The sequence below is a fragment of the Hemicordylus capensis genome, chromosome 6 (assembly GCF_027244095.1).
Source record: "Hemicordylus capensis ecotype Gifberg chromosome 6, rHemCap1.1.pri, whole genome shotgun sequence".
NCBI lineage: Eukaryota > Metazoa > Chordata > Lepidosauria > Squamata > Cordylidae > Hemicordylus > Hemicordylus capensis.
In genome coordinates, this window is record NC_069662.1 from 38,580,534 (window position 1) to 38,605,398 (window position 24,865).

At 46.5% G+C, this 24,865-nt stretch overlaps 1 protein-coding gene across 3 annotated transcripts in view; it reads right to left on the minus strand.

Moving 5' to 3' along the window:
- ITGA3 (integrin subunit alpha 3) overlaps nucleotides 1–24,865 on the minus strand; it is a 110,487-nt gene that overhangs the window by 25,312 nt on the left and 60,310 nt on the right. For 2 of the 3 annotated variants that reach the window (XM_053265318.1, XM_053265319.1), the window contains exons 4-15: nucleotides 23,662–23,911; nucleotides 22,349–22,441; nucleotides 19,857–20,061; nucleotides 16,466–16,659; nucleotides 14,968–15,056; nucleotides 13,738–13,871; nucleotides 12,517–12,603; nucleotides 9,184–9,251; nucleotides 8,583–8,719; nucleotides 6,979–7,125; nucleotides 4,493–4,590; nucleotides 1,929–2,094 (exon numbers count right to left, since the gene is read on the minus strand). In XM_053265318.1, coding sequence (XP_053121293.1) covers nucleotides 1,929–2,094; nucleotides 4,493–4,590; nucleotides 6,979–7,125; nucleotides 8,583–8,719; nucleotides 9,184–9,251; nucleotides 12,517–12,603; nucleotides 13,738–13,871; nucleotides 14,968–15,056; nucleotides 16,466–16,659; nucleotides 19,857–20,061; nucleotides 22,349–22,441; nucleotides 23,662–23,911 — 1,668 coding nt within the window. The remainder of the gene's footprint in view (nucleotides 1–1,928; nucleotides 2,095–4,492; nucleotides 4,591–6,978; nucleotides 7,126–8,582; nucleotides 8,720–9,183; nucleotides 9,252–12,516; nucleotides 12,604–13,737; nucleotides 13,872–14,967; nucleotides 15,057–16,465; nucleotides 16,660–19,856; nucleotides 20,062–22,348; nucleotides 22,442–23,661; nucleotides 23,912–24,865) is intronic. The other variant, XM_053265320.1, reaches the window with a different exon arrangement.

Below are 24,865 nucleotides of genomic sequence, written 5' to 3' on the forward strand. Positions count from 1 at the left end.
GCCTTGGGAAACAGCTATGTCCCGGGCTAACCCACCTACGTGCTGAAGACTACAGTTCAAATGTAACTGAATAGCTCACACTGGGAACATAGGACTTCAGTTGTTCCACTGAAAAGCATTGCCTTTATCATTCTGAGTATTCTGTGCTGCACAAACATCACACGTTTTCCACGCAGTCCCTTGGGGCAGCAATACTTTTAAGAGCACTAACGCAGAAGCATATTATTCATAAGGTGCACTCCAGGATCTCTCACAGTGTGCGCACAGGATGTTCAGTGCAACTCCCAGCCTGCATGAAGCCGGTGCGTGGATCTTGCGATGCAGCAATTTGGGGTGGCCCTGCAGACATTAAAGCTCTGATCTCCAGAGAGGAGGCATTTCAGAGCTAGGGGAAATTGTACTGCAAAAACCTTTTCCCAATCCCCTCTTTTTCCAATCCCCCCTTTTTCTAGAGAGAGAGAGAGAGAGAGCAGTGGCTTCTTAAAGACCAGTTAAGGGCATAAGAAGAGCCTTCCTGGATCAGACCAAGGCGCGCGAAAGGCTTCCTAGAAGCCAGTTGCAGCCCAGCCGGCAAGGGGGAAGGGGACGGCAGGGAGTTCTCCTGCCGTCCTCTTAAATGGGGCTAGATTTGGAAACAAGGGGGTGGCGGGGGACCTCTGGGGAGCTTCAGGGGGCGGCCGCCAGCCGAGGGGGACTGAGCTTGAAGGGGGTGGCAGGGACTGGGAGCGATCCTGCCGCCCCGATTATGGTTACGAGAAGCGGGAGCCCGCGCCGAGGGAGATTGAAGCGGGCGGCACCCTGCCGCCCGATTACTACAAGGAATACAGTACAGTACAGTGCCTTACTTTCATGGAAGGGGTGAGTAAAGCCCCCCCCCTTTTCGCTCCGGAACGAATTAATCCGTTTCCAATGCATTCCTATGGGAAACTGCTTTTCGACTTACGAACTTTTCGACCTACGAGTATGCATTCGGAACGGATTAAGTTCGTAAGTCGAGGGACCACTGTATATATAAACAAGCAGGAACACAGCTGGGTAGTTCACCAAAGCACGATGTTGCTACCAGGAATGCGGCTGGGGCAAGCCGTCTTAAATAGGCTGAAGCCATGTGCTCTCAATCATGGGTCCCTGACTCAGCAGCTCTCCTTGTTAGTCGAGCCATTCTGCGCGTGCGTCTCCTTATCTCCTCCTGTCTCTTCGACTGATACCTCTCTACAGCTGAGATCGGCTGCGCCTCCTCCACAGGAGCTGTTGTCCTCGGCTCTGTTTCTTTTTCAACATCCCATGAGTCGGTCCCACTTGCCTCTGCAACTTCTTGCCTTTGAGGTAGCTGCACTCCCTTCTCCAATGTCACACTGCCTCCCTCCTCCTCCTCCTCAGAGTCTGACAGCATGCCCATGACACTATTCAACCCCAGCACAGCATCCCTCCAGTGGCTGTTGCTGGTGTCTATCTTATGTTTCCTTTTAGATTATGAGCCCTTTCGGGAAAGGGGACCATTTTATTTATTATTTATTTTTCTATGTAAACCACATTGATAACTACTGATGAAAAGTGATATATAGACATTAGTAGCTGATCTCCTTCAACATCCATAATAGTCTAAAGCAGGGATTCACAACGTTGGTTTCTCAGATGTTATTGGACTTCAGCTCCCATAATCCCCAGCCCCAGTGGCCTTTGGTTGGGGATTATGGGAGTTGAAGTCCAACAACATCTAGGGACCCAAGGTTGAGAATCCCTGGTCTAAAGCACCACCTCTAGGTTAAGAGAGAAAATATGTGAGTACTAAACACAAGCGGCTGACAGCAAAGGAAGCAGGTGACCTCTTGCTTGTGAACTACAAGCAAACTACTGAGTGTGGAGTTAGGCGGAAAGTTAGTCTAAGCTAACACAGACATTCATAATCAAGAGGAGGGCTCTCTCACCGGCCGGACAGAGGAAGGCCGCAGAGATGGCGGAACGGTGATATTGAGGATGGCCTCGTGAGCATCCTCCCCGTTGATGGGGGTTGTCGGCATATTGGTGACAGTGATGTTCAGGTTCAGTTTCTTGACTTCGCGGCTGTACTGCAGCACCTGCATGCCATCCCGCCTGTGGAGGAGATGTCACCATTAGCAATGGACGGAGGAGCTATCTGTCAGAAACTGTTGGGGCTAGAGTCGGGGTGCTGCTGCCCCAAGTAGTCAGCTAGTAGGGATGTAGGCTGAAATGTTTCATGGGTCATAAGGTATTTCTAGACTCTGGAGTCACACACACACACACACACACACACACACACACACACACACACACACACACACCCCTGGGCCAAAAATGGAATGAACTGAAAAGGTTACATAGGAAGTTGCCTTATAATGAGTCAGAGCCATGACCCATCTAGCTTAGTAGTGCCCACACTGACAGGCAGCGGCTCTCCAAAGTTTCAGGCAGGAGTCCTTCCCAATCAAACCGGGAGATGCTGCCAGGGATCAAACCTGGGACCTTTTGGATGCAAAACAGATGCTCTACCACTGAGCTATGACTCCATCCCTTAAGGGGAATATCTTAGAGCAGACAGAATTCATTGGTAGTCACCCATCCAAATGTAAAGTGGGATACACCCTGCTTAGCAAAGGCTCATGCTCCCTTCTAACCAGGTTCCTGGTCAGGCTGGGATATCACCTGGGCAACAAGAGCATCTCCTGGTTTGTGACCATAGATTCCTGGTCCTGGGTTCCTGGATCTTGCTTGGAGGCTGCCTAAGACCTAGAGCATTGACACCACTCAGCAAGAGCCATTTCACACACCCCCCACCCCCCAGGAAAAATCTACAAGAAGGGGCTTCCTATGGGGCGGGCAGGAAGTGCCCTAGATCAGGGGCCTAGAACATCTTCCTTATGAGAGAAGTTTACATTTGGGGCTTTTTAGTTTAGAAAAAAGGTGACTAAGGGGAGACATGATGGAGGTTTATACAATTATGAGTGGTGTGGAGAGACTGGAGAGAGAAAAGGTTTTCTCCCTCTCTCACAACACTAGAACCAAGGGTCAATCCCATGAAAGGGATTGCCAGGAAATGTAGGACTGGCAAAAGGAAATATATGTTCACATGGCACGTAATGAATTGATGGAATTCTTTGCCACGGGACGTGGTGATGGCCGGGCTTGGACAAATGGTTGGACAAATGGTTGGAGGACAGGTCTATCATTGGCTACTGGTCTTGATGGCTATAGACTACCTCCAGACTCAGAGACAAGATGCCTCTGAATACCAGTTGTAGAGGAATCGTGGTGGAAAAGGGAGCATGCTTTTCATCTCTTGCTTCACAGTGGCTAAGTGATACAGCTTCACAGTGTTATCTGATGGACCACAGTGTTATCTGGTGGACCATTAGTCCAGAGGATTCTGGACTAGATAGGCCTTGGGCCTGATCCAGCAGGGCTCTTTTTATGTAGGTTCTATATAGATGTCAACCATGTTTTACAATCATAACTGAGGTCATGGGTAATCTGAACATAAGAAGAGCCTTGCTGGATCAGGCCCAAGGCCTAAGGAGTAGAAGATAAAGGCACATCCTCTCTCCTGCTGTTGCTCCCCTGCATCTGGTTTTCAGCGGCCTCCTTCCTCTGAGCCTAGAAATAGCATATAGCCATCAAGACTTGTAGCTGTTGATAGGCTTGTCCTCCATGGATTTGCCCAGCTGAAAACCATCCAAGCTAGTGGCCAGCACCGTTTCTTGCAGCAACAAATTCCTTAGACGAATGATACGCTGTGTGAAACTCCACCATCTCACCACTGAAACATGCTAAGGAGAACTCTGCTCATTGTCATCGTTTGACCAGGCGCATAGAGAGCCCGCTGGTGGCCATGGGACAAGGTCCCTTCTTCATTTATTACTATGCACGAATAGGTGGGCGCACCAAGCCATGTCCCCTGCATCTATGTCAGGCGCAGGGGGGCCTGGTCTGTGCTAGGATGGGGCTATGCAGCCCTGTGGCAAAGTTCCCCCTCCTCAGTCAGTGGATCATGGAATTGGTGACTGGGAGTTCCTTTTTCTGCCCTGTGTACCGCTGACTGGGGTAGGGAGGGGACTTTGCAATGGGGCTGACCATGCCCCTTGCATATGATTTGGATGCAGGGGGAGTAGCTACTAGGGATCCTTTCCAGCCAGTGTTTCATGAAATGCTGGGTTCCCCCCACTCTGCCTCGCTAAGCCCCAAGCCAGTCAGTGTTTAATTGAAAGGCTGGCTGGGAAGGGGAGGGGCTCACCTCGGGCCTCCAGCCAGCGAACTCCCTGCTGGGTGCGGGAGGGTCAGGAGCAGGGGGGTGCTCTGGGCGTGGGGGTGCCTTGGCGGCTCCTCCAGACCCTGGCAGCCACTTGTCCCTCCCGCTCCATTATCCCCACCCCCCTGCATTTGACATATACTAGGTCTGAGCATCTTCAAGTAGGTTGTAGGGCAAAGCTCTGGTCTGTCCTACTCCCCTCTCCTCAGCAGGGGGCTCCTTTCTCACCTGGGCAGCATCTGGTTCTGTTCATTGGCAAAGAAGGCCGCAATCTGCAGGTTGCTGTTGCATTTGTTATCAGTTCCACATTCCTTCTGGAACTGAATCTGAAATAGAATTTCTGAATCAGCAAAACCGGTTTTTGTTGTTGCTTGTTTTATCTGCAGAAGGCACACATATACATCTGTACACTTCCTATCCGCCATTTTGTCCTATCTATCTATCTATCTATCTATCTATCTATCTATCTATCTATCTAAACTGCTTGGGGAACGTTTGTTGAAAAGTGGTATATAAATATTGGTCATCGTATTCATATCTGTACCAGGTTCACTTTCACAGTGAATGCATTTACAGTCATACAGACAAAAACATGTACATGTGCACAGACATTTGTATACACATAATATATAAAAGGGGCTATAGTGTGGCTAACCTAAGTGGCTGGTAGAGGAGGCCACAAGATGCCAAGCCCCCCCCCCCCCGCCATATTCATTCATTCAAAAAGATTTCTGTCCCATCCCTCTACCACAAGGCTACTCAGGGGGGCTTACCATTTCACGATCCTTGTAGCACTTCTCTTTGGTTATAGTCAAAATGGTTCAAAATGTGCAACTTAAAATGCACAAAGCAGAACCATAATATCATGTACATCAACATAACACATAACTGAAAGTGGCTGATTCCATAGTATCAGCACTTCAAGCATGCAGAAGCATCAGATTTACGCTGTACCCCTGGGCATCTTTAGCTACTGGGAGGGCAAAAGGGCAGCAAAGCAGACTTCTAAGAAAGATAGAGTAGAGACAGAGAGATCAGCATATTATTTTGAAGCAAGCATGCCAGCCCTTTCAAAGGGAGGCACCTTTCACCAGGCACCTATGGGTAAGCTTCACTTCAAGATTTCTCTCTCTCCATCACCTCTTCGCACCCAATTTCCAACATGCCTTCCTATATGTTGAGCTGCATAATGAACAGTGAAACAACTCCCCAACACGTATGGGTCATTTGAAAGCTTTCCCATGCTTAAGAACATAAGAATAGCCCTGCTGGATCAGGCCCAAGGCCCATCTAGTCCAGCATCCTGTTTCACACACTGGCCCACCAGATGCCTCTGGAAGCCACAGGCAGGAGTTGAGGGCATGCCCTCTCTCCTGCTGTTACTCCCCTGCAACTGGTACTCAGAGGCATCCTGCCTTTGAGGCTGGAGGTGACCTATAGCTCCAACTAGTAGCCGTTGATAGACCTCTCCTCCATGGACTTATCCAAACCCCTCTTAAAGCCATCTAGGTTCTTGGCTGTCACCACATCTTGTGGCAGAGAAATCCACAAGTTGATTATGTGTTGTATGGAAAAGTACTTCTGTTTGTTGGTCCTAAATTTCCTGGCAATCAAGAAGCAGGATGACCCCTGCTTCTAGTGTTATGTGAGAGGGAGAAGAATTTCTCCTTATCCACTTTCTCCACACCATGCATGATTTTATGGACCTCTATCATGTCTCCCTGCAGTTGTCTTTTTTCTAAACTAAATAGCCCCAGGTATTGTAGCCTTGCCTCATAAGAAAGGTGATCGAGGCCCCTGATCATCTTAGTTGCCCTCCTCTGCACCTTTTCCAGTTCTAAAATGTCCTTTTTTAGATGTGGTGACCAGAATTGTATGCAGTACTCCAGGTGTGGCCGCACCATAGATTTGTATAAGGGCATTATAATATTAGCAGTTTTATTTTCAATCCCTTTCCTAATGATCCCTAGCATGGAATTGGCCTTTTTCACAGCTGCTGCACATTGAGTTGACACTTTCAACGAGCTGTCCACCACAACCCCAAGATCCCTCTCCTGGTCAGTCACCACACATTGAGTCGACACTTTCAACGCTTGGTCAACATGAGTACATCCTAAATCCATCATAAGATAAATGAATGGATCACAAATGTTGACAGCAAGCCTGTCTGGCTGGGTGAACAGTATGGGTGCTCTTTTGGAATTTAACCACCTTTCCCACCAGATGGTGCCAGAGTGTGGCCTGGATGATGGATCTGTGATGGAAAACATGGGGTCAACTTCTTATAAATATTATTTGTATGGGTGTCCATGCATCACTTTAGAAAATAAATAAATGCTAAAAACTGCCATTTGGTTGCTTGTTTGCAAAAATTTGTTCTTCTCTAACATAACACACCATTATCTGAAGTGCTGCAATTTGAAATGTTTGCAGATTCTAACCAATGGGGAGGTGTCAGCAAAAGAATGTTGGCAAACAGTGCAGCATCTGTGAGGAAAGTGAAAGGTCAGTATGTAAAACAGGAAGGGAGAGGAATTTCACATAGTACCCAGGGCTAGGTCGAGCAAGAAACGCTGTATGGTACAACTAAAGTGTTTCCCTGCAGCAGAAGGCACAGAAATAGACGTGGGGGAAGGGGACAACGAAAGAAACCAAACAGCAGATGAGCTTGTGTAAAGGTGGAAGTGTGATCCTAATTTCTGCATGGTGCCAACCTCAGTCTGATTCTGCTGGGACTGATCCTCATTCAAGACAGGAAAGGCGTCAAGGGAACGTGGGCCCAACTGGAACCGCATTGGTTTCTCGGCGAGGGAATAGTTAATGGAAAACGCAATGGGGTGCAGCTTGTCTCGCACGTCATCCTGCAGGGTGGGTAAAAGTTCATCTCAGAAAGCCTTGAAATCAGATTCTGAAGCTGATCAGACCCTACTGATCTGTGAAGCCTGGCAGAGCACAGTTTTGTCTCTTCTTGCTCCAGTATGGTATAGACTGGCCATCACCACAGTTTCCCCAACAGACCCTCCCTCACTATTCTGCCCTCCTTGTCTCTGAAATGTAAGGAGCCATCTCACACTGGGCCAGATCCATGGTCTCTCTTCCCCAATACTACCTACCCTGACGAAAAGCAACACTCCAGGGTCTTGGGGTCAAGCAGAGGACTATCTCAGTCCTTTTATTTGATTCTTTGAACTGGAGACGCCACCAATGGTTGCTTGGGTCCTCCGGCGCACAAAACATGCCCTCCATTGCTAAGCTATGGCTCCTCCCACAGAATCTTACCTGACTCCACTCCTCTGCCTATAGGGGTTGGGGCCGTAGATCAGTGGCAGAACATCTGCTATGCATGCAGAAGGTCCCAGGTTCATTCCCTAGCATTTCCAAGGAGGGCTGGGCTTCTCCAAGGTTTCAGGCTGCTGCCAGTCAGCGTCAACAATATTGAGCTAGATAGACCAAAGGTCTGACTCGGTATAGAGCAGCTTCCTAAGTTTCAGTGGATACTAGGATGTTGGGAGCCCAGCAATTTGCCACCCCTTACATCCCTCATGACACCTGAAGCAACCACCTCACTTTGCCTCATGGAGGGGCCTGCAAGTATGTGCCTCAGGTTAAGGCACCTGCTTGGGCAGAAAACAAAAGAGAGTACAGGGCACACGATCTTGCACAAGTCCTCAACAGGAAGGAACATAGGAAGCTGCCATATACTGAGTCAGACGATTGGTCCATCTAGCTCAGTATTGTCTACACAGACTGGCAGCGGCTCCTCCAAGGTTGCAGGCAGGAATCTCTCTTAGCCCTACCTTGGAGAAGCCTTCTGCTCTTCCCAGAGAAACCTTGGAGAAACCTTCTGCTCTTCCCAGAGCAGCTCCATCCCCTGAGGGGAATATCTTACAGTGCTCACACATCAAGACTCCCATTCAGATGCAACCAGGGAGGACCCTGCTTAGCTAAGGGGTCAAGTCATGCTTGCTACCACAAGACTAGCTCTCCTCCCTTAAGCAAGGGAGACCTGTATTCACATTCTCAGTCAGCCACATAACCTGCTGGGCCAGTCACTCCATCTCAGTCTAAACAACCTCACAGAGTTGTTGTGAGGTTAAAATAAGGGAACCAGGGACGCAGCCCTGTGCTCTTTAGAGAAGGGCAGGATTCAAAATATAATAAACACCACACTGATATGGTGAACAGCTCCTCACGGGAGAATTCTGCCTTGGGGAAGCAGCAGGAGACAGGAGGGAGAGAGTGTCGGCAAGGTAGGGTGGATGACATCTGGCTCCCTCCCAGCCATCTGACTGTATCATTTGTTCTGACTTCTCCTCACCTGTAGCAGAACCTTCAGGGTTTGGCACTTGGTGTTTGGCATGGAAAACTGTCCCTTGTAGATGGCAGACTGTGTACCATCAAAGTAGACACGAGGTGGCCGGCGGCCCCGGTCAGCCTCCACTACGTAATTCAGCCCTGAAAGGAGGAAAGTGAGGGAAAGATGGAAAAAACCAGGTCAGAGGCAATGCCGAGATCTAGCAGGGAAACCGAGGCATGTCATACGTCATGCGCCCCAAACCTCAACCTAGGCACCTATGTTCTAGGCCTGAACCGATTCAAATTAAAGGCTGATTCAAATTAAGCCCTGAGAAAACTCCCAAAGTAGACAAGTACCTAAGAAGAAGAAACAATGCTTTACAAGATGCCTAAGACATAGGCTGGTGAGGACTTAATCTGAGCCAAAGATTTGCTCTGGTGCTCAGGAAAATGCAAGACAAGAAGAGGGGGGTGTCTCTGGGCATATTCAGAGTGCCACAAGCAGTTCCAACACATTCAGGATTAGGGAGAAATCTTCGAGGTCAGGGGTTGTGGCTGCAGAAGGCCGAGCCCCTACATTTGTCTGCTTAAAAAGGAATCACAGGCTTCGCAATTCTACTTACTGATAGTCTCTTTATACTTGGGATCTCCAGCACTTTGGGAATAGGAGAAGCAGAGCTGCACCTTGATGCTGTGAATGAAGAGACAGGGAAAGAAAGAGGGAGGTGATCAGTGGGGACTAGAGCAGGATGGAAGGAATCACCCAGCTCTTTCCAGCAAATCCAAAGCAGAACAGCCACGCAAACTTACTTAGAAGCCCCACCTACCAACCCAGTAGTTTCACTCTTGATCCCAGGTGTGTGGAGGGCAGACTATGTCATGATAGAGGCACTTTTGAACACGTGCAGAGGTGCTCTGTATATGTTCAGAGGTACTGAACTAACTAAACAAACAGTCACCTCTTAAAGTAGTGGTTCTCTTCTATTTAGCATGGGGAGAGCAACTGGCCGTATCTAACCCCAGCACAGCATTCCTCCTGTGGCTGCTGTTGGAATCTACTTTATGTTTCTTTTTAGACTGTGAGCCCTTTGGGGGTGGTGAGCCATCTTATTTATTTATTTATCTTTCTATGTAAACTGCTTTGGAAACTTTTGTTGGAAAGAGGTATATAAGTAGTAGTCGTCCTTTTCTTAGGGCTCTGTCAAATTTCCATGGAGTCTGTTTTTCATAGCAAAAAAGTGACGTATCGGTGGGGGGGTAAAACATTTACTCCAAAACAACAGTGCTCACCCTGGTGGGCAGGGAATGGTCTTTTGCTGAAAAAGCACAACCTCTTCATCTCTCTTGGCAAAAACCCTCCCTCTGTTGTTTTCTCCACTGTCAGACTGTAAGATCCTCAGGAAAGAGGCCTGTCCATTTTGGCCAATAACTCTGTAATGTACACTGAGGGCACTGCAGAATGCTCTGCGAAGAGCACCTGCATGCTTGTATGCAGAAGGTTCCAAGTTCCCTCCCTGGCAGCATCTCCAAGATAGGAGCCTACTAGAAGTAGGCTGCCAGTCTGTGTAGACAATACTGAGCTAGATGGACCAACGGTCTGACTCAGTATAAGGCAGCTTCCTGTGTTTCTAAGTAATAAATAAAAGGAGGATGACTGTGATGCACATAGTGCTTGAGCCAGCCTCCTTTCAAAGGGCAGAGGCCACTTGAAGGGAGGCAAGCATTTTTGCCCCATCTGTGTACTCCACCAAGAGATAGTTGAAATGGGAACCCTTTTGGGGGGGGGGAAGGGGCCCTATTTGCGCTCAAACCTATTACATGTATTCTAGGAAGGCTGAGTCTTGACTTCCAAAACTGGTCTCAGAATTGAGCCTTGGCACAGTTTAAATCAGGGGTGGGTAAATTTGGCCTCCAGCTGCTGGTGAACTACAGCTCCCATCTTCCGCAGCCACAGTGATGGGATTTGAAGTTCAACAAGAGCTGGAGGGCCAAGTTTGTCCAACCCTGATTTAAACCCTGAAAGAAGCAGCAGCACATCAAGTTCACCTCTGAAGCAGAAGTTCCTGCACCAAAAGCATCCTCAGCGGCTACCTGTACAATCACTGCTAACTAGGGATGTGCACGAATCAATTTTTTTGTTTCAATTTGTACCGGAATCGAATCACCCCCGATTTGTTTTGGGTCTGAATCTGACTGCCCCCCCACCGCTGAATCACCCCCAGATTCTATTTGTACCCAGATTTTCTGAATACAAATCGATTCATGGCAAAAAGGGGGGGGTCCCAGGGGCAAAAGAGTGAGGTGGGTGTTAATGCCCAATGGGTGGAATATACCACCCAAATTTCAAAGAAATTTGGCAAAGAGGTGATTTTTAAATAATTTTTGAAGTTGGTGCATCTTTAAGCTTTTTCCCTTAGGGAATAATGGGGATTTCAGCAGCCTTAGTTATAACTCCCTGGGGGCGGAGCACCAGGATAGCTAGAGCGGGTTGTGGTGGGTGGTGGGTGGTGGTACCCAATGGTTGCAAGGAAGCTACCACCCAGTTTTCAAAGGAATTGGACAAAGGGGTGATTTTTTAAAGATTTTTTAAGTTGGCATGTCTTTAGGGCAGAAAAGGGGTTTTGAGGGCAGAATAGTGGGTCAGGTGGTGGTGCCCCAATGGGTTACTGCTACCACCCAGATTTCAAGGAAATCGGTGAAGGGGGTGATTTTAAAAGAATTTCTGAAGTTTGTGTGTCTTTACGTTTTCCCCTCATAGGGAATAATGGGGGATTTCAGCAGCCCCATAACTCCACTTGGGGGGGCACCAGAGTGGCCCAGAATAGGGTGTGGTGTAGTGCACATAGGGTGCCAACCACCCTCAAAATGATAAGCCCATGGGGCACTGGGTTTTGTTGTTTCTGAGGTGTTCTAAGAGTAGATTCTCTGGTAGGAAATGAGAGTGGATTCAATGACAAACATTGACAGAGAACCATCTTATTTCTACATTTGTTGAATATTTCAGTGCAAACCACTTTGAGAACTTTTGTTGAAAAGTGGCCTATCAATATTTGTAGTAACAAGGACAAGAACCATTTCTTAAAATCTTTCAAGGAAGGAGACTCCATATAGCTTCTCTATGTATGGGATGGGGCCGTCGCTCAGTCGTAGAGCACCTGCTTTGCAGGCAGAAGTTCACAGGTTCAATCCCAGGCACTACCAGGCAGGATTGGGAAAGACCCCTATATGACTCTTTGAAGAGCTGCTGCCAGTCAGTGCAGACAACACTGAGCTTGATGGACCAATGGTCTGACTCAGCATAAAGCAGCTTCTAACACAACATAACATAAGAACATAAGAACGGCCCTGCTGGATCAGGCCCAAGGCCCATCTTTGATGGCATCCTGTTTTACACAGTGGCCCAACAGATGCCCACAGACAAGAGGTAAGGGCGTGCCCTCTCTCTTGCTGTTGCCCCCCTGCAACAGGTATTTAGAGAATGCCTCTGAGGATGGAGGTGGCCTATAGCCACCAGACTAGTAGCCACTGATAGACCTGTCCTCCATGAATGTGTCAAAGCCCCTTTTAAAGCCATCAAAATGAGTGGCCATCGCCACACTCCATAGCAAAGAATTCAATAGATTAATTCCCATCTACCTAACCTTGCTCCAGGGCTGTTCTGCTCTCACACCCAGATGGTTTTTTCATTCAAATGTAATCTGAATCTCTCTCCCTCTTGTGTAAACACTACAACTTCTGGTCCGGTACTTGTCAGGGAGGGCAAACAATTGTTCTCCTGATTCTTTCCGACATCCTCTAAGCAGCTGAGAACTGGCAGCTGGTTTCCCCTCCATCTTCCTTTCTGTAAGCTAAATATAGCCAGCCCCTTCCAATTTGCGCATGCATGCCTTCCAGAGTGCCCTGACACACATGGGGGTGGGCAAGAGGAAAACAAGCAAATTGAGAGAGACTATTACCAAGAGTCCTCAGTACATCTGGTTGGGTCCAGCATGCTTGGGGTAACTGTAAAGGTCTTGTTTAAGATGTTGACCACAGGACGGGCTCTGCAGAGAGTGGAAGACAAAAATGGAAACCAGTGGAGACACTGGCAGAAAAAATCAAAACAGAGAGAAAGCAAAGTATTTCCGACCTAGAACATTTTCTTATCCCTGCTATCTAAGCAAAGAGGCACCTTCTAATCCAGGCCAACTCCCATAATCCCCAGGGTCATGCAATTCCAATGTTGTTGAAATAAGTGGGAAACCGAATTCCCCTTGTCCTGCTCATTTTGCCACCCAACATGCAGACAGTTCCCAGTTCAATCCCTGATATGATAAGGCTGAGAAAGACTCCACTTGAAACCTTGGAGAGCCGCAGCCAGTCAGAGTAGTCAGTTCTGAACTACATGGACCAACGGACTGGCTCAGTAGGAAGCAGCTTTCTGTGCTTCCTATGCCGTATATGGAGAAGGTGCTGATGGAACATGTGTTATTTTGTGGTGTGTTTATTTTAAGCCTATGAGATTCCAGGGCTTAAATGTCCCTGGAAATTGCTCATCCACCTGGATTTATATATTTATTATTTACTACATGTATATCATGTCACCTTCAGTAGCACAGTGGGAAAATGCTTGAACAACAAGCAGAAGGTTGCTGGTTCGAATCCCCACTGCTACTATATCGGGCAGCAGCGACATAGGAAGATGCTGAAAGGCATCATCTCATACTGTGCGGGAGGAGGCAATGGTAAACACCTCCTGTATTCTACCAAAGAAAACCACAGGGCTCTGTGGGCGCCAGGAGTCAAAATTGACTTGACAGCACACTTTACCTTACATGTTTATCAGAGAAGCTCAGAACAGTATACATGGCTATATTTATCCTCATAGCAACCCTGTAAGGTACATTAAGCTGAGAAATAAGTGAATGGCCCAGAATTGCCCAGCGAGTTTCATGGCTGAATGGGGATTTGAACTCAAGTCTCCCCGGCCCAAGTTGAACACTCTAACCACCACACCACACTGGTGTATATAGTTCAGCCCTGAAACAATGGTAATGTCCTCAACACCTTCAAAATATTATAGAGGTTATTAACACACTAAGGAAGTGGGGGCAAGGAGCTAAAAATATACCTATGAAATTCCATATCTTGGCATCCCTATAAGGCTATTGGCCAACCTGAGCTTCTCTCTCTCTCACCTGAGCAGGACAATGTTCTCAGAGAGGGTCCCCACCAGGAGATCAGGGTAGGAGTTCTCATCTACATCCATGCCACCACTGAAGGAGTAGCCAAAGGTCTTGATGCCAGAGCCGATGTCTTCCCCACTAATGATCTGCAGAAGTGGTGGAACAAATGTGGGGGGAGTATTATTTACAGGGTCCTGTGCCATCCAGGGGCATGGAACTTTACAAAGAGCAAGAAGATGGGACCTTGTTTTGAACAATTGCAATCAAAAGAGACCCAAGAGAGATAACAGAGGAGAGGAAAGGAAGCAGATGCCGGGAAAGATGCAGGAAGAATGTGTGATTACATCATGTTTATATATTTGACATTCATTCATTCATTTATATCTATCTATCTATGTAAACTGCTTTGGGAACTTTTGTTTAAAAGCGGTATATAAATATTTGTCATATAAATATTTGGATGTAGGGCTCTTCCAGACAGCAATAAACAACGCTTTGAAAAGAGCTTGTGATTAAGTTGTAGGCGGGAATTTACTCAGCATCCAGACACTTGTGTAGATTTCCATCAGCTTTTCCAACGAGATCTCATGTAGAGGTCTCAAGACCAACAGGGACCTTGCGCAATTTCCACAGCATCACCTGTTGGTCAGCACTCGTTTTCTGCAATGACCCCACCCTTTCCCCGGTCGGGGGGAAATGTATTGGAAAAATAGTGAGTTAATCACAGAAAGCAAGAGCTGGCAAGTAAGAGTGTGCTTGTAGAAGGACACTGTGCAAGTGCAAGGCTGCTGCGCTAGCTACTTGTGCTAAATCTGAAGTTTGTCTTGCACTATTGCAAACATATTTGTACCTGTGCAACTTTTGCACAACCTGTGGCACACTTCAGGTTTTAAAGGGAACCTTTGCCAAGGAGCACAATAGTGCAAGAGCACACTTCTGAAAACTCCACCCCCCCCCTTTTTTTAGTGCAGCTGTGCAATCTTATTCTTCAAGCACAACTTTGTTGGTTGTGGAAGCACATCATTAGTCTGGATGTCAACCACCAAGTCCAGAAGCACAGCAGTCCTAGGATCTGAACTGGGGCCCTGCCACACCTGAAACCCAGCCCCTGAATTTTTAGTGGCTGGATGCTTGTTATGATAACCACAGAAAGAGTGGAAGGCAGTCTATATATGACCAGAGGCCCACTTCTCAACAGGCTTGGAGAAAAACTTTGCAGTGACACAAATACATTCCACTTACCTGCCGGGGCTTATCAACAAGCCCCCCCACACTGCTGTGGTAGATGTACACCTTCCCTGAGCCCTCAAATGGAGCTCCAATGGCAATATCTGGTTGGGAGAAGGGGTTAAAAAAAGGGAAAGGAAATGGTTACATGGACCTGCTTCCAAACTACCAATGAAAAAACATCTAAAACAACCAGTTACTTCTACAGCAGGGCAGCACAACTTCGGCCTTCCAGCTGGTGTTGGACTACAACTCCCATCATCTCTATTGGCCACTCTGGCTGAGGATGATGGGAGTTGTAGTCCAACACCAGCTGGAAGGCCAAAGTTGTGCAGCCCTGTTCTATAGCATCTGAATCTCTTCCTCTTAAAAAACAGATTGCTCTAATGTTCTTCATTGTCAATCATATTATCTAAACCTCAGAATCCTTTCTCCCTCAATTAAATTAATATAATAATAATAATATTGTTAATTATTATTATTGTTAATTATTGTTTTTTATTATTGTTCCTTGTTTACACAGTCAGACAGGCGTTATTGACTGGTTTGTTTTATCCAGACATCGAGTCCTTCCCAAGGACCTGGGATGGCTGAATTTTATTGTCAGTTGTTATAGATATCGTCGCAGAATATAGGCTGTTCCCAGTAAAGCTGCTTTTTGTAATTGGCTGATGGTGATTTCTGTGGCCCCTAAGGTGTTGAGGTGCACTTCAAGGTCTTTTGGAACTGCACCCAGGGCGCCAATTACCACTGGGATTATTTGGGTCTTTTTCTGCCACAGCCTTTCAATTTCAATTTGTAGATCTTTGTATTTGGTGATTTTTTCTATTTCTTTTTCTTCTTCTACTACTACTACTACTACTACTACTACTACTACTACTACTATTATTATTATTATTATTATTATTTAATCCAGTTCTCCTCCAAGGATGAGGAGAATTAAGATGAGTGAGAGGGGATGAGATACCTACGAACTACACAGCTGCTCCTTTGATTCTGCACTTATACCACAGTAAAATTCTGGGCTCCACTTAATCCAGACCCTTCTCTGAGACACAGGAAGCCCAGAGTACTCCGCTATTAACCCCAATGAACTGAGTGAAGAGATAGCTTTTAAAGCAGTGATTCTCTTATATCTGGCAGGGGAAGGAGCAACTGGCCTTATCCACCCCCGGCACAGAATCTCTGGCTGTTGCTGGTTTCTACATTGTGTTTCTTTTTAGACTGTGAACCATTTTGGGACAATCTTATTTTTTTACTCTTATGGAAAGCACTTGAGAAACCCTTGGTGATAAGCAGTATATGAGTAGTAGCAGTAGTAGTAGTAGCATGTATCTGGCCTGCAGTGAACACTGATTCTCAAAACCTTCTGGAATCCGTCCTTGGCCGAGCCCCTGTGGTCAACCACCCCATCTCTGTTCAGGGTGGGTCTCATCTGGGAACTCCCAGCCCCACTGGGTGTGCCACTTCTGACAGCAAAATCCGAGGCCAGGCTAACAGCAAAACAGCTCACCTTGGAAACCATCCTGGTCAACATCCCCAATGTTAGCGATGGCGAAGCCGAACGTGGAATTTTTGGGGCCTGTCAGGGTGATGGTGGGGCTGCTATGGAACATCCCATCATGGTTCATGTACACATAGACAGCTCCACCCTTCTCCTCCTTCCGGTCAAAATAGTATGGTGCTCCAACAATCAAGTCCTGCCACCTACCAGTGGAAAAGAGAAGCGTCATCCTAGTGCACTGGGCAAAATGGGCATGAACCTTGTGGGAGGAAATATCTGTCTTGTTTGTCCAATGCCGAAATCTTCAGGGCTCAGAGAGATTCCCCTCTCCGTTCCCGCTCACATAGGAACATAGGAAGCTGCCTTCTACAGAGTCAGACCATTGGTCTATGTAGCTCAGTACTGTCTACACAGACTGGCAGAGCTTCTCCGGGGTTGCAGGCAGGAATCTCTCTCAACCCTATTTTGGAGATGCCAGGGAAGGAACTTGGAAACCTCTATATGCAAGCAGGCAGGTGCTCTTCCACTGAGCTATGACCTCATCCCCAAAGGGGAATATCTTACAGTGCTCACATGTAGTCCCCCATTCAAATGCAAGCCAGGGCAGACCCTGCTTAGCAAAGGGGATAATTCATGCTTAGGAACATAAGAAGCTGCCATATACTGAGTCAAGCCACTGGTCTATTTTAACTCAATATTGTCCTCACAGACTGGCAGAGGCTTCTCCAAGGTAGTCAGCAAAAATCTCTCTCAGCCCTATCTTAGAGAAGCCAGAGAGGGAACTTGGAACCTTCTGCTTTTCCCAGAGCGGCTCCGTCTCCTGAGGGGAATATCTTGCAGTGCTCATACTTCTAGTCTCCCATTCATATGCAACCAGGGCGGACCCTGCTTCGCTAAGGGGACAAGTCATGCTTGCTACCACAAGACCAGGTCTCCTCTTGCTACCACCATACCAGCCCTCCTCCCATAGACGGACAGCACTAGAATTTGGGGTCACCTAATGAAACGGATAGGCAGCAAGCTCAGGACTGAAAAGAAAGTTCTTCACACAATGCATGATTATTTATTTTTATTTAATTTTTATTTAAAAATTAATTTATGCAATTCAATGCCACCAAGTTTACTGATCGCCACAGACTAAGATGCCTGTAAAAAGGGATACGATGAACACATCAATGAATGGCCTATCAGTGTTCATTGGCTACAATAGCTAAATAGAGCCTTCATGTTCAGAGGAAAGATGACTGAATACCAGTTGCAGGAGACAACACTAGTGGATGACCATTGCCCCTCTCGCACCCGCCACCAAGTGTCACAGACAGGGGAGCAGCTTTAGTCAAGACAACTCTAGAAGATGATTTTGGAAGTTTGTTTTCTCCCCCCACCACTCTTTTTTTTTTAAATTTAAAGTGTAATTTGACTTTGAACTGGCATAATGCCTTTTTCTAACATTGGAATCACAAGCTAGAGTTTGCTTGACACACTACAGCCATTTTCTAAAGGAGGAGATACTTTGGGAGCAAGCAACACTCACAAAGCAGTCCTTCTTACTGGACATTTCCTCTGTTTAATCTTGTTTGTCACAGCCAGGGAGCAATCTCCTGAATTCAGGACAGATTGTTTCTCAGTCCTAGAAGTCTCTATCTTTTAGATCAGGGCTGCACAATTTGGGCTTCCAGCTGTTGTTGGACTACAACTCCCATAATCCCCAGCTATCAAGGATGGTGGGAGTTGTAGTTTAACATCTTCAGGAGGGCCAAAGTTGTGCAGCCCTGATTTAAATGCTAATCTGTCTTGCTGCCAAGTGGAGGGCTGTCAAAAGGAAATCCTGCCCTTCTTGATACTGTGAATCAACCTTCATTAGCATGGGGAATGGAAGCCTCATATTAGCATAAGCTGCCCTGACTGGCCATTCACAAGCCCTGCTACTGGCATTCTTTCTGGCTTCTAAAACAGGCCCACTCAACTTTGGTCCCTCATCTGTTTTAGGACTACAACTCCCACAATCCCCAGGCATAATGAACAATAGCCAGGGATTATGGGAGTTGTAGGCCAACATCTGCCGGAGGGCCAAAGTTGAGTAGGCCTGTTCTAAAATCCTGACTGGGTCATGTCATCAAGGGTGAATGAACTCCCTTTTCTCAGTCCTGATGATGAGTTGAAACTTTTGTAAAATGGTAGACCAGGGAACTACTCTTTTCTTTTTTATTCTTCATTCCTGCTGCCTCTTGGAGCTGAAACTACTCCTGAGTAGCACTCCATAGTATTACTCAGGAGTTAACTCTAAAAGATGACTTGATTTCAATAGGATTTCCACTGAGTATTTTAGTCAGGATTTCAGCCAGTGAGTGCCTGGAACCATGTTTGAAACAGCCTAAACAATTACTTTTAAAAACCAGAGAAATAAAACATGTCTTGCCTTACCCTTTTATGGACAAAGCAACTTCGCATTTCACCAGATTTAGAAGAACATTCTTTTCATGTTTTGGATTCAAAGCAATCTAATTTCTTGGGTAAATCTTTTTTTTTAATCAGTTTGACTGAATTTTCTTTTGATTTAAAACCACCTGCACCCACTTGCACTTAAATGTTTTGTTGGGATACAGTATATGCTACTGGTAAACAGTGTGTGTGTGTGTGTGTGTGCACGCGCGCACGCACATGCATGCATGTGCATAAGAAACTGGGATTGGGGGCACTTCCCTAAAGGGCAGAAAGCAAATATTACAGTATTGAATATTACTGATAAAGTTCTCATTTGCAACAGTAGTATTGTTAACAACCATATCTCTCTGTGTGTATTTTTAATATTAACCAAGGAATTGGTTGAGGGTGTATGTCTGGGAGACGGTGGAAAATGCCTGCATGGTTCCAGATCTCCTACAGGACATACAGTGCCTCCTATTTAATAAAAACAATGGGCCAATTTGAATGGTACTCTGAACAGCCCAGTCCATGGTGTGGGACAGAAGCATGGAGGTACGTGTCATTCCTCCCACCAGGCACACCAGTACCTAATCACGTGCAAGGGTTTCATCTGAACCACTCCCTGCACACAGGCAATGGTGTGCCCGGGGGGTGGGTGGGGTGGGAGTGAGGATGTGCACACCTGTGCTTCTCTCCCATGTGCTGAACAAGGACAGTCAGAACATTGTCCAAAGCAGTCCAATGTTTTTAAAGTCTAATCATAAAACAATTGTTTGGGAATGGGGACAGAGAGAAGATTCAACATAACCGGATACCAACTTGTACAAAGGTTTTGATTTCATTACATCTACAATGGAGGGCAATTCTCTCTCAAAAATCCCCATCCCAACGAAAACCTCTCTCCAAAAGGAAGAAGAATTAAATTAGGAGTTTAAGAAGTAACCCTCCTCCCCCATTTCACTGCCACACTCACCCGTCACTGTTGAGGTCAGCCAGAGCAATGGCGCTGCCAAAATAGGAACCCACTTGCTCTCCATAAAGCATCAGATTTGCCTGAAGGATCTTAGAGGCAGTAGCCATCAGGAAGACAGCCCCAGTGTGATTGTAACGGGGAGCCCCCGAGATGAAAGTGATGATTTGACTGTGCAGCACTGAAGCTCCTGCCTCAATGGTATAACCTGTGAAAATGGAATTTCAGAAGGGAGGAGTATATGAGTCATCCTGTCCCCCATTACCCTGACTAAGTTCTCCCTCTGTTCTTAGCCCCCAGGTATTTACCGAGGCAGAACACACCTGCCGTTCATTCTACCTTGGTGGGCGATCGTGTGTACGATCACCCTGGGTAGCTGGCCTCCCAACCGGCTCACCACCATTTTAGGCAACGAGCTGTGCGGGGCGGTGGGGGGGAGCGACTGCACGGAGCAGAGTGGCTGCAATGACGAGAGCATCCGCTCCATTACTCACGCCCTACATGCTGGACTCCTGGAGGACCCGGAGCAGCTCCCGCCGCCATCCCAGCTCTGCTACTCACCAGCATGCAAGCAATCGATGTTCTGTAGAATGTCCCGCTGATCTGTGGGGAGGCAGCTAGGAGCCTGCCTCCCCGCCCACCTGCCCTCCCCACCGCCAGGTTAAATAGTCATGAGAACAACCTTGTTACGTTGCACAAGTGTACAGTACATTCATGCATGTTCTTGTGTGAATGACGATACCTCTGTTCATATTAATAGTGGACCTGGGTACAAGTCCCTCAAATGCATGGTGCAGATAGGAAATGTTGTGCTGTACCTGGGTTCGACATAATGGGTGAGGAACATGGGAAGCTGCCTTATATCAAGTCAGAGCACTGGTCCATCTTGCTCAGTATTGTATACACTGACTGGCAGCAGCTCTTCAAGGTTTCAGGCAGGTATCTTTTCCGGCCCTACCTGGAGATGTTGTCAGGGAATGAACCTGGGGCCTTCTGCGTGCAAAGCAGATGTTCTGCCCCTGAGCTACAGCCCCAGCCCCTATGGGGAATTGTACCTGTGTACAGATCTGTACCCATGTACACTGTACATTCATATTTGGCCCTGCTATGAAGGGAGACGCCCTCCTCTAATTTTCTCTTGCATCATAAATCCTAGCATTGAAAATGCTAGCAATGGTGGCAGCCCATGACCGGGCTTTTTCTGTGGCTGCCCCAGGGCTTTGGAATATGCTCCCTACTGAAATAAAAGTATCTCCTTCTCTGTTTGTTTTCAGGAAGAAACTTAAGACTCTCCTGTTTTCACAGGCTTTTAATTAGAATTAATTTTAATAATTTAAAAAACTTGTTTTAATAGGTATTTCATTCTGTTTTTATTGTCATGTATTTTAATTTGTAACTTTTAAATATTTTAAATTTTGGACGCCGCCTAGAAATGTACATATTAGGCGGTATAGAAATATGATTGCTTGATAGATGGATAGATAGATTGTTTTGAAGCATGCATTGGGATCCCAAGGCTCAAATTCTGCCCTTCATTAAGAAATTTCGAGTTTGGGAGTACCAGCACAATGTTTTAGGAAATCGGACATCTGAGTCTTCACCATGGCAGGGCCTTCAGTATGAAACACATCTGTTATCCAGTTCTGTTCCTCCCTCCTCCTCTTTAAAAGTTGCCTGAAAGCACCTCGGGAAGAATTTTCTGGGCTTCAGATGCGTTACAAGATCAACCTTTCGTGATCCCCCCCTAAATATTTGCTTTACTGTACAAGTGCACCTTGTTATCTACGGGAGTTCTGTTCCTGCTGACTTCCATGAGTAATGAAACCGTGGATAATGAGACATTGAGTCAATGGCAATAGGCGGGTTAGGCTCCTAGAGGCTAAAAAGCGGCTAAAACAGCTTTAAAATGCAAAAACCAGAGAAATAAAGTACCCTACGATGCTCTCCAGGTCTCCAGCTGTCCAGCAATGCCCCTCAAGACACCAAACTTTGCCAATTTCCTGTTATAAATCGCTGGGGGGGGGATTTTTAAAAATACAAACAAGCCACAAAATGGCTCTGTTTAACAAAATGGTGGCCATTCTGTTAAATTGATTCTTTGAGCATGGGGAGTTGCCAGAACAATTATACAGCATTGGAAGGACAGACTTACTCTTGATTTGCAAATGTGGGTAACTGATAATGTGTTCCTTATCAACATTTGAACTGGTCCTTTTTTGAGACATTAGTAAAGACAATAATTTCTTAGCAATTTAATGAACTTTTTGTATTATAAGGAGGTATATCCTTAGAAGTATGTGCACGTGTATGTACACACACACACACACACACACACACACACAAGTTATTAAAAGTTTTGCTTCACCCTGAACCTTGTTATTTCTGATGATGTAATGCTTTATCTGAAAGAAAAATAATGCCTCTGATCTGTTCTTCTGGAAGAGACAACAAGGTTATGTTGCAAGCCTGAGGTGATAAGAATTGGTTGCACTTGCCCAAATAGTGGTGGCCATCCTTCCTTTGATCTTCATACTCAAAACTAGTTTGTTCCCATGCTTCACTCCCTTGTTGGATCACGTAGTCTGTGCCTGTATGAGAAAAGGGCATCAAGCAATATTTAAATGAAATGCAAGTGGACAGACATACACTCTGCCCATCTACCAGACAACCCTTCCATTTCACAGCAACATCTGGTAATTAATTTCCAAACAGTTTGCTGTCAAGAGGCCTGCCAAAGAGGCACACCTTCAGCCACATAACCTAGATGTGAGAAAAGCAGGTGGGCTGTAAGTGCTAAGCAAAAGGAGGAAAAATCTCTTCACCTGCTGGGCCCTGCACCTTCTCTTTTAATGTAACTGTTTGGTTTACAGCCTAGATTTTTAGAGCACACCATCAAAGATGCCCAAAGCAGTGTATGAACTCTCCCACAATGCACTGCACAGTGTGACAGCCAAGTGACAGCTCCCTTGCAGTGTTCCTTCTAATTTTTTCCCATCTGTGTGTGGAATGAGTTTTGTTCTGGGCGGCAGTATCAAGGCAGTGTGTAAGCATGTGTATTCCGAGTGGGGCCTTCCTGATTCAATCTGAGTGGGATCGAAAGTGAACTGAGTGGACATCAAAAAACTTGTGTGCATGTGCACATGTGCACGCCTTAGAAGGAACACTGCTCCCTTGTACCCTTTGCAGGAAGGCAATGATGGCTCAAGGAAGGGGATGGGAAAAGAAGTAGAATGAAGATCGGAGATTTGAGGAAAGGATGACAGAAGGAAGCAGGAGCCTGCAGGAAATGAGAGAGGTGGGAGAGGGAAGGAGTTGAGGGGAGGCCTGTCAATGCGCCCTAATGAGGGCAGTCAGCTCAAGGGCAGAATATCAGGGTGCAAACCAGGAAGCAGAATAGCCCCAATGCTGCCATCTTCGGAGCAGCTCTTCATTGAGAATGGGCACAGACAATGCTTGGCAAAAAAGAACTTAAAGTAAATCATGTGTAAATACCAACTTGCCTAATTCAATACCTTTACACACTTCCCTTTTCTAAGAAAAATCCTCAGATCCAAGAGAAGTCAAAGAAAGGATCCCTCCCCCACCCCTGGCCACATGAACATATAAACTTGATTGATTGATTTTTTTAAGAGCAAATGCAAATCACCAGAATTGTTTGACAATTCCCACCCGCTTCATCTCAGCTCTAATGGAGACAACACATATGCAGATGTGACTAGTAGAGACCCCTCACACAGAGACACTTACAAATTTAATGAAGCAAAACAGGGAAACCCACGTGGGGGCGGGGGGACACAATGCCACTGACCTTGCCAGTGGTAGGCACCAGGAGCTCCAAAATAAACACTGTCCGTGGTGAATCCACTACTGATGCCCATCTGGCACATGCCCGTCTTCTCAAAGTCGGTGTTGGCATTGCACATCTCATTCCCGTCTGTCTGCCACACATCATCCTCGTGAAGGCGCAAGTCATTGCCGTGGATGTAACACTTCCCCACCATGCGTCTCTGGTCTTCAGAGCCAGCCCACAAGATCCTGGTGAAACGGTGAGCACAAGCCTGGCAAATCAAACCAAGCAAAGGCCTTAGCCTGTACTGAACTAGATGGTGAGGTTCCAGTCTCCCTGGAAGATACAGAGTTTGGAGTATTTCCAGATAGAGAGATCTTTTGTGGGAGATTCAGTGGGCTTTGCAAAAGAATTGCTTGCGAGAGTTATTCTTGGGCACCCTCACCTAATAACCATTGTGCCAATTCATCTCACTATTTTCTGTCCGATTAGAGAGAAGATTGCATGTTACAATCCTTCCCTGACCCTCCCACTTTCATTGCCGCCCCCCACCAAGGTGCTTAATTGCGCATGCACAGAAAGCAGCATGTTCTAAATTTTAATTTACATTCTGTTGTTGCACAGTAGCACAGTTCTGGTTTACTGCACTTCCAGCTGCCCAGACATCTGCAGCATCCCCAGCATCCTGGACTAGGGCCGGGAGACCTGAGTTCAAATCCCCATTCAGCCATGAGACTTGCTGGGTGACTCTGAGCCAGTCACTTCTCTCTCAGCCTAACCTACTTCACATGGTTGTTGTGAGGAGAAACTTAAGTCTGTAGTACCCCACTCTGGGCTCCTTGGAGGAAGAGCGAGATATAAAATGTAAATAATAATAATAATAATCCCCACCCCTGCACATACATACTTCTGCTGAAACTCCTGCGGAACTTGGGTTGAAAGAAATCAAGTGTCTCCTTGTTCTCTGAACTTCGGTGCTGATATCTTAAATTACTTCCTGAAAATCCTGCTGAATTGCTTCCCTTTCCTCTTGCCCAATCGACCCTCTCTAATGACTTGGCTGCAACCCTATATGTACTTTCCTGGGAGTAAGTCCCATAGACGTTAGTAGGATTTACTTCTGAGTAAAAATGCAGCTGTTGGGCTACTAACCGAGACTGAAATTTCATCCCTTTAAAAAGACTTAAATTGCTGATCTTTTACTTTTTCGATTGTGGTGGTGGGC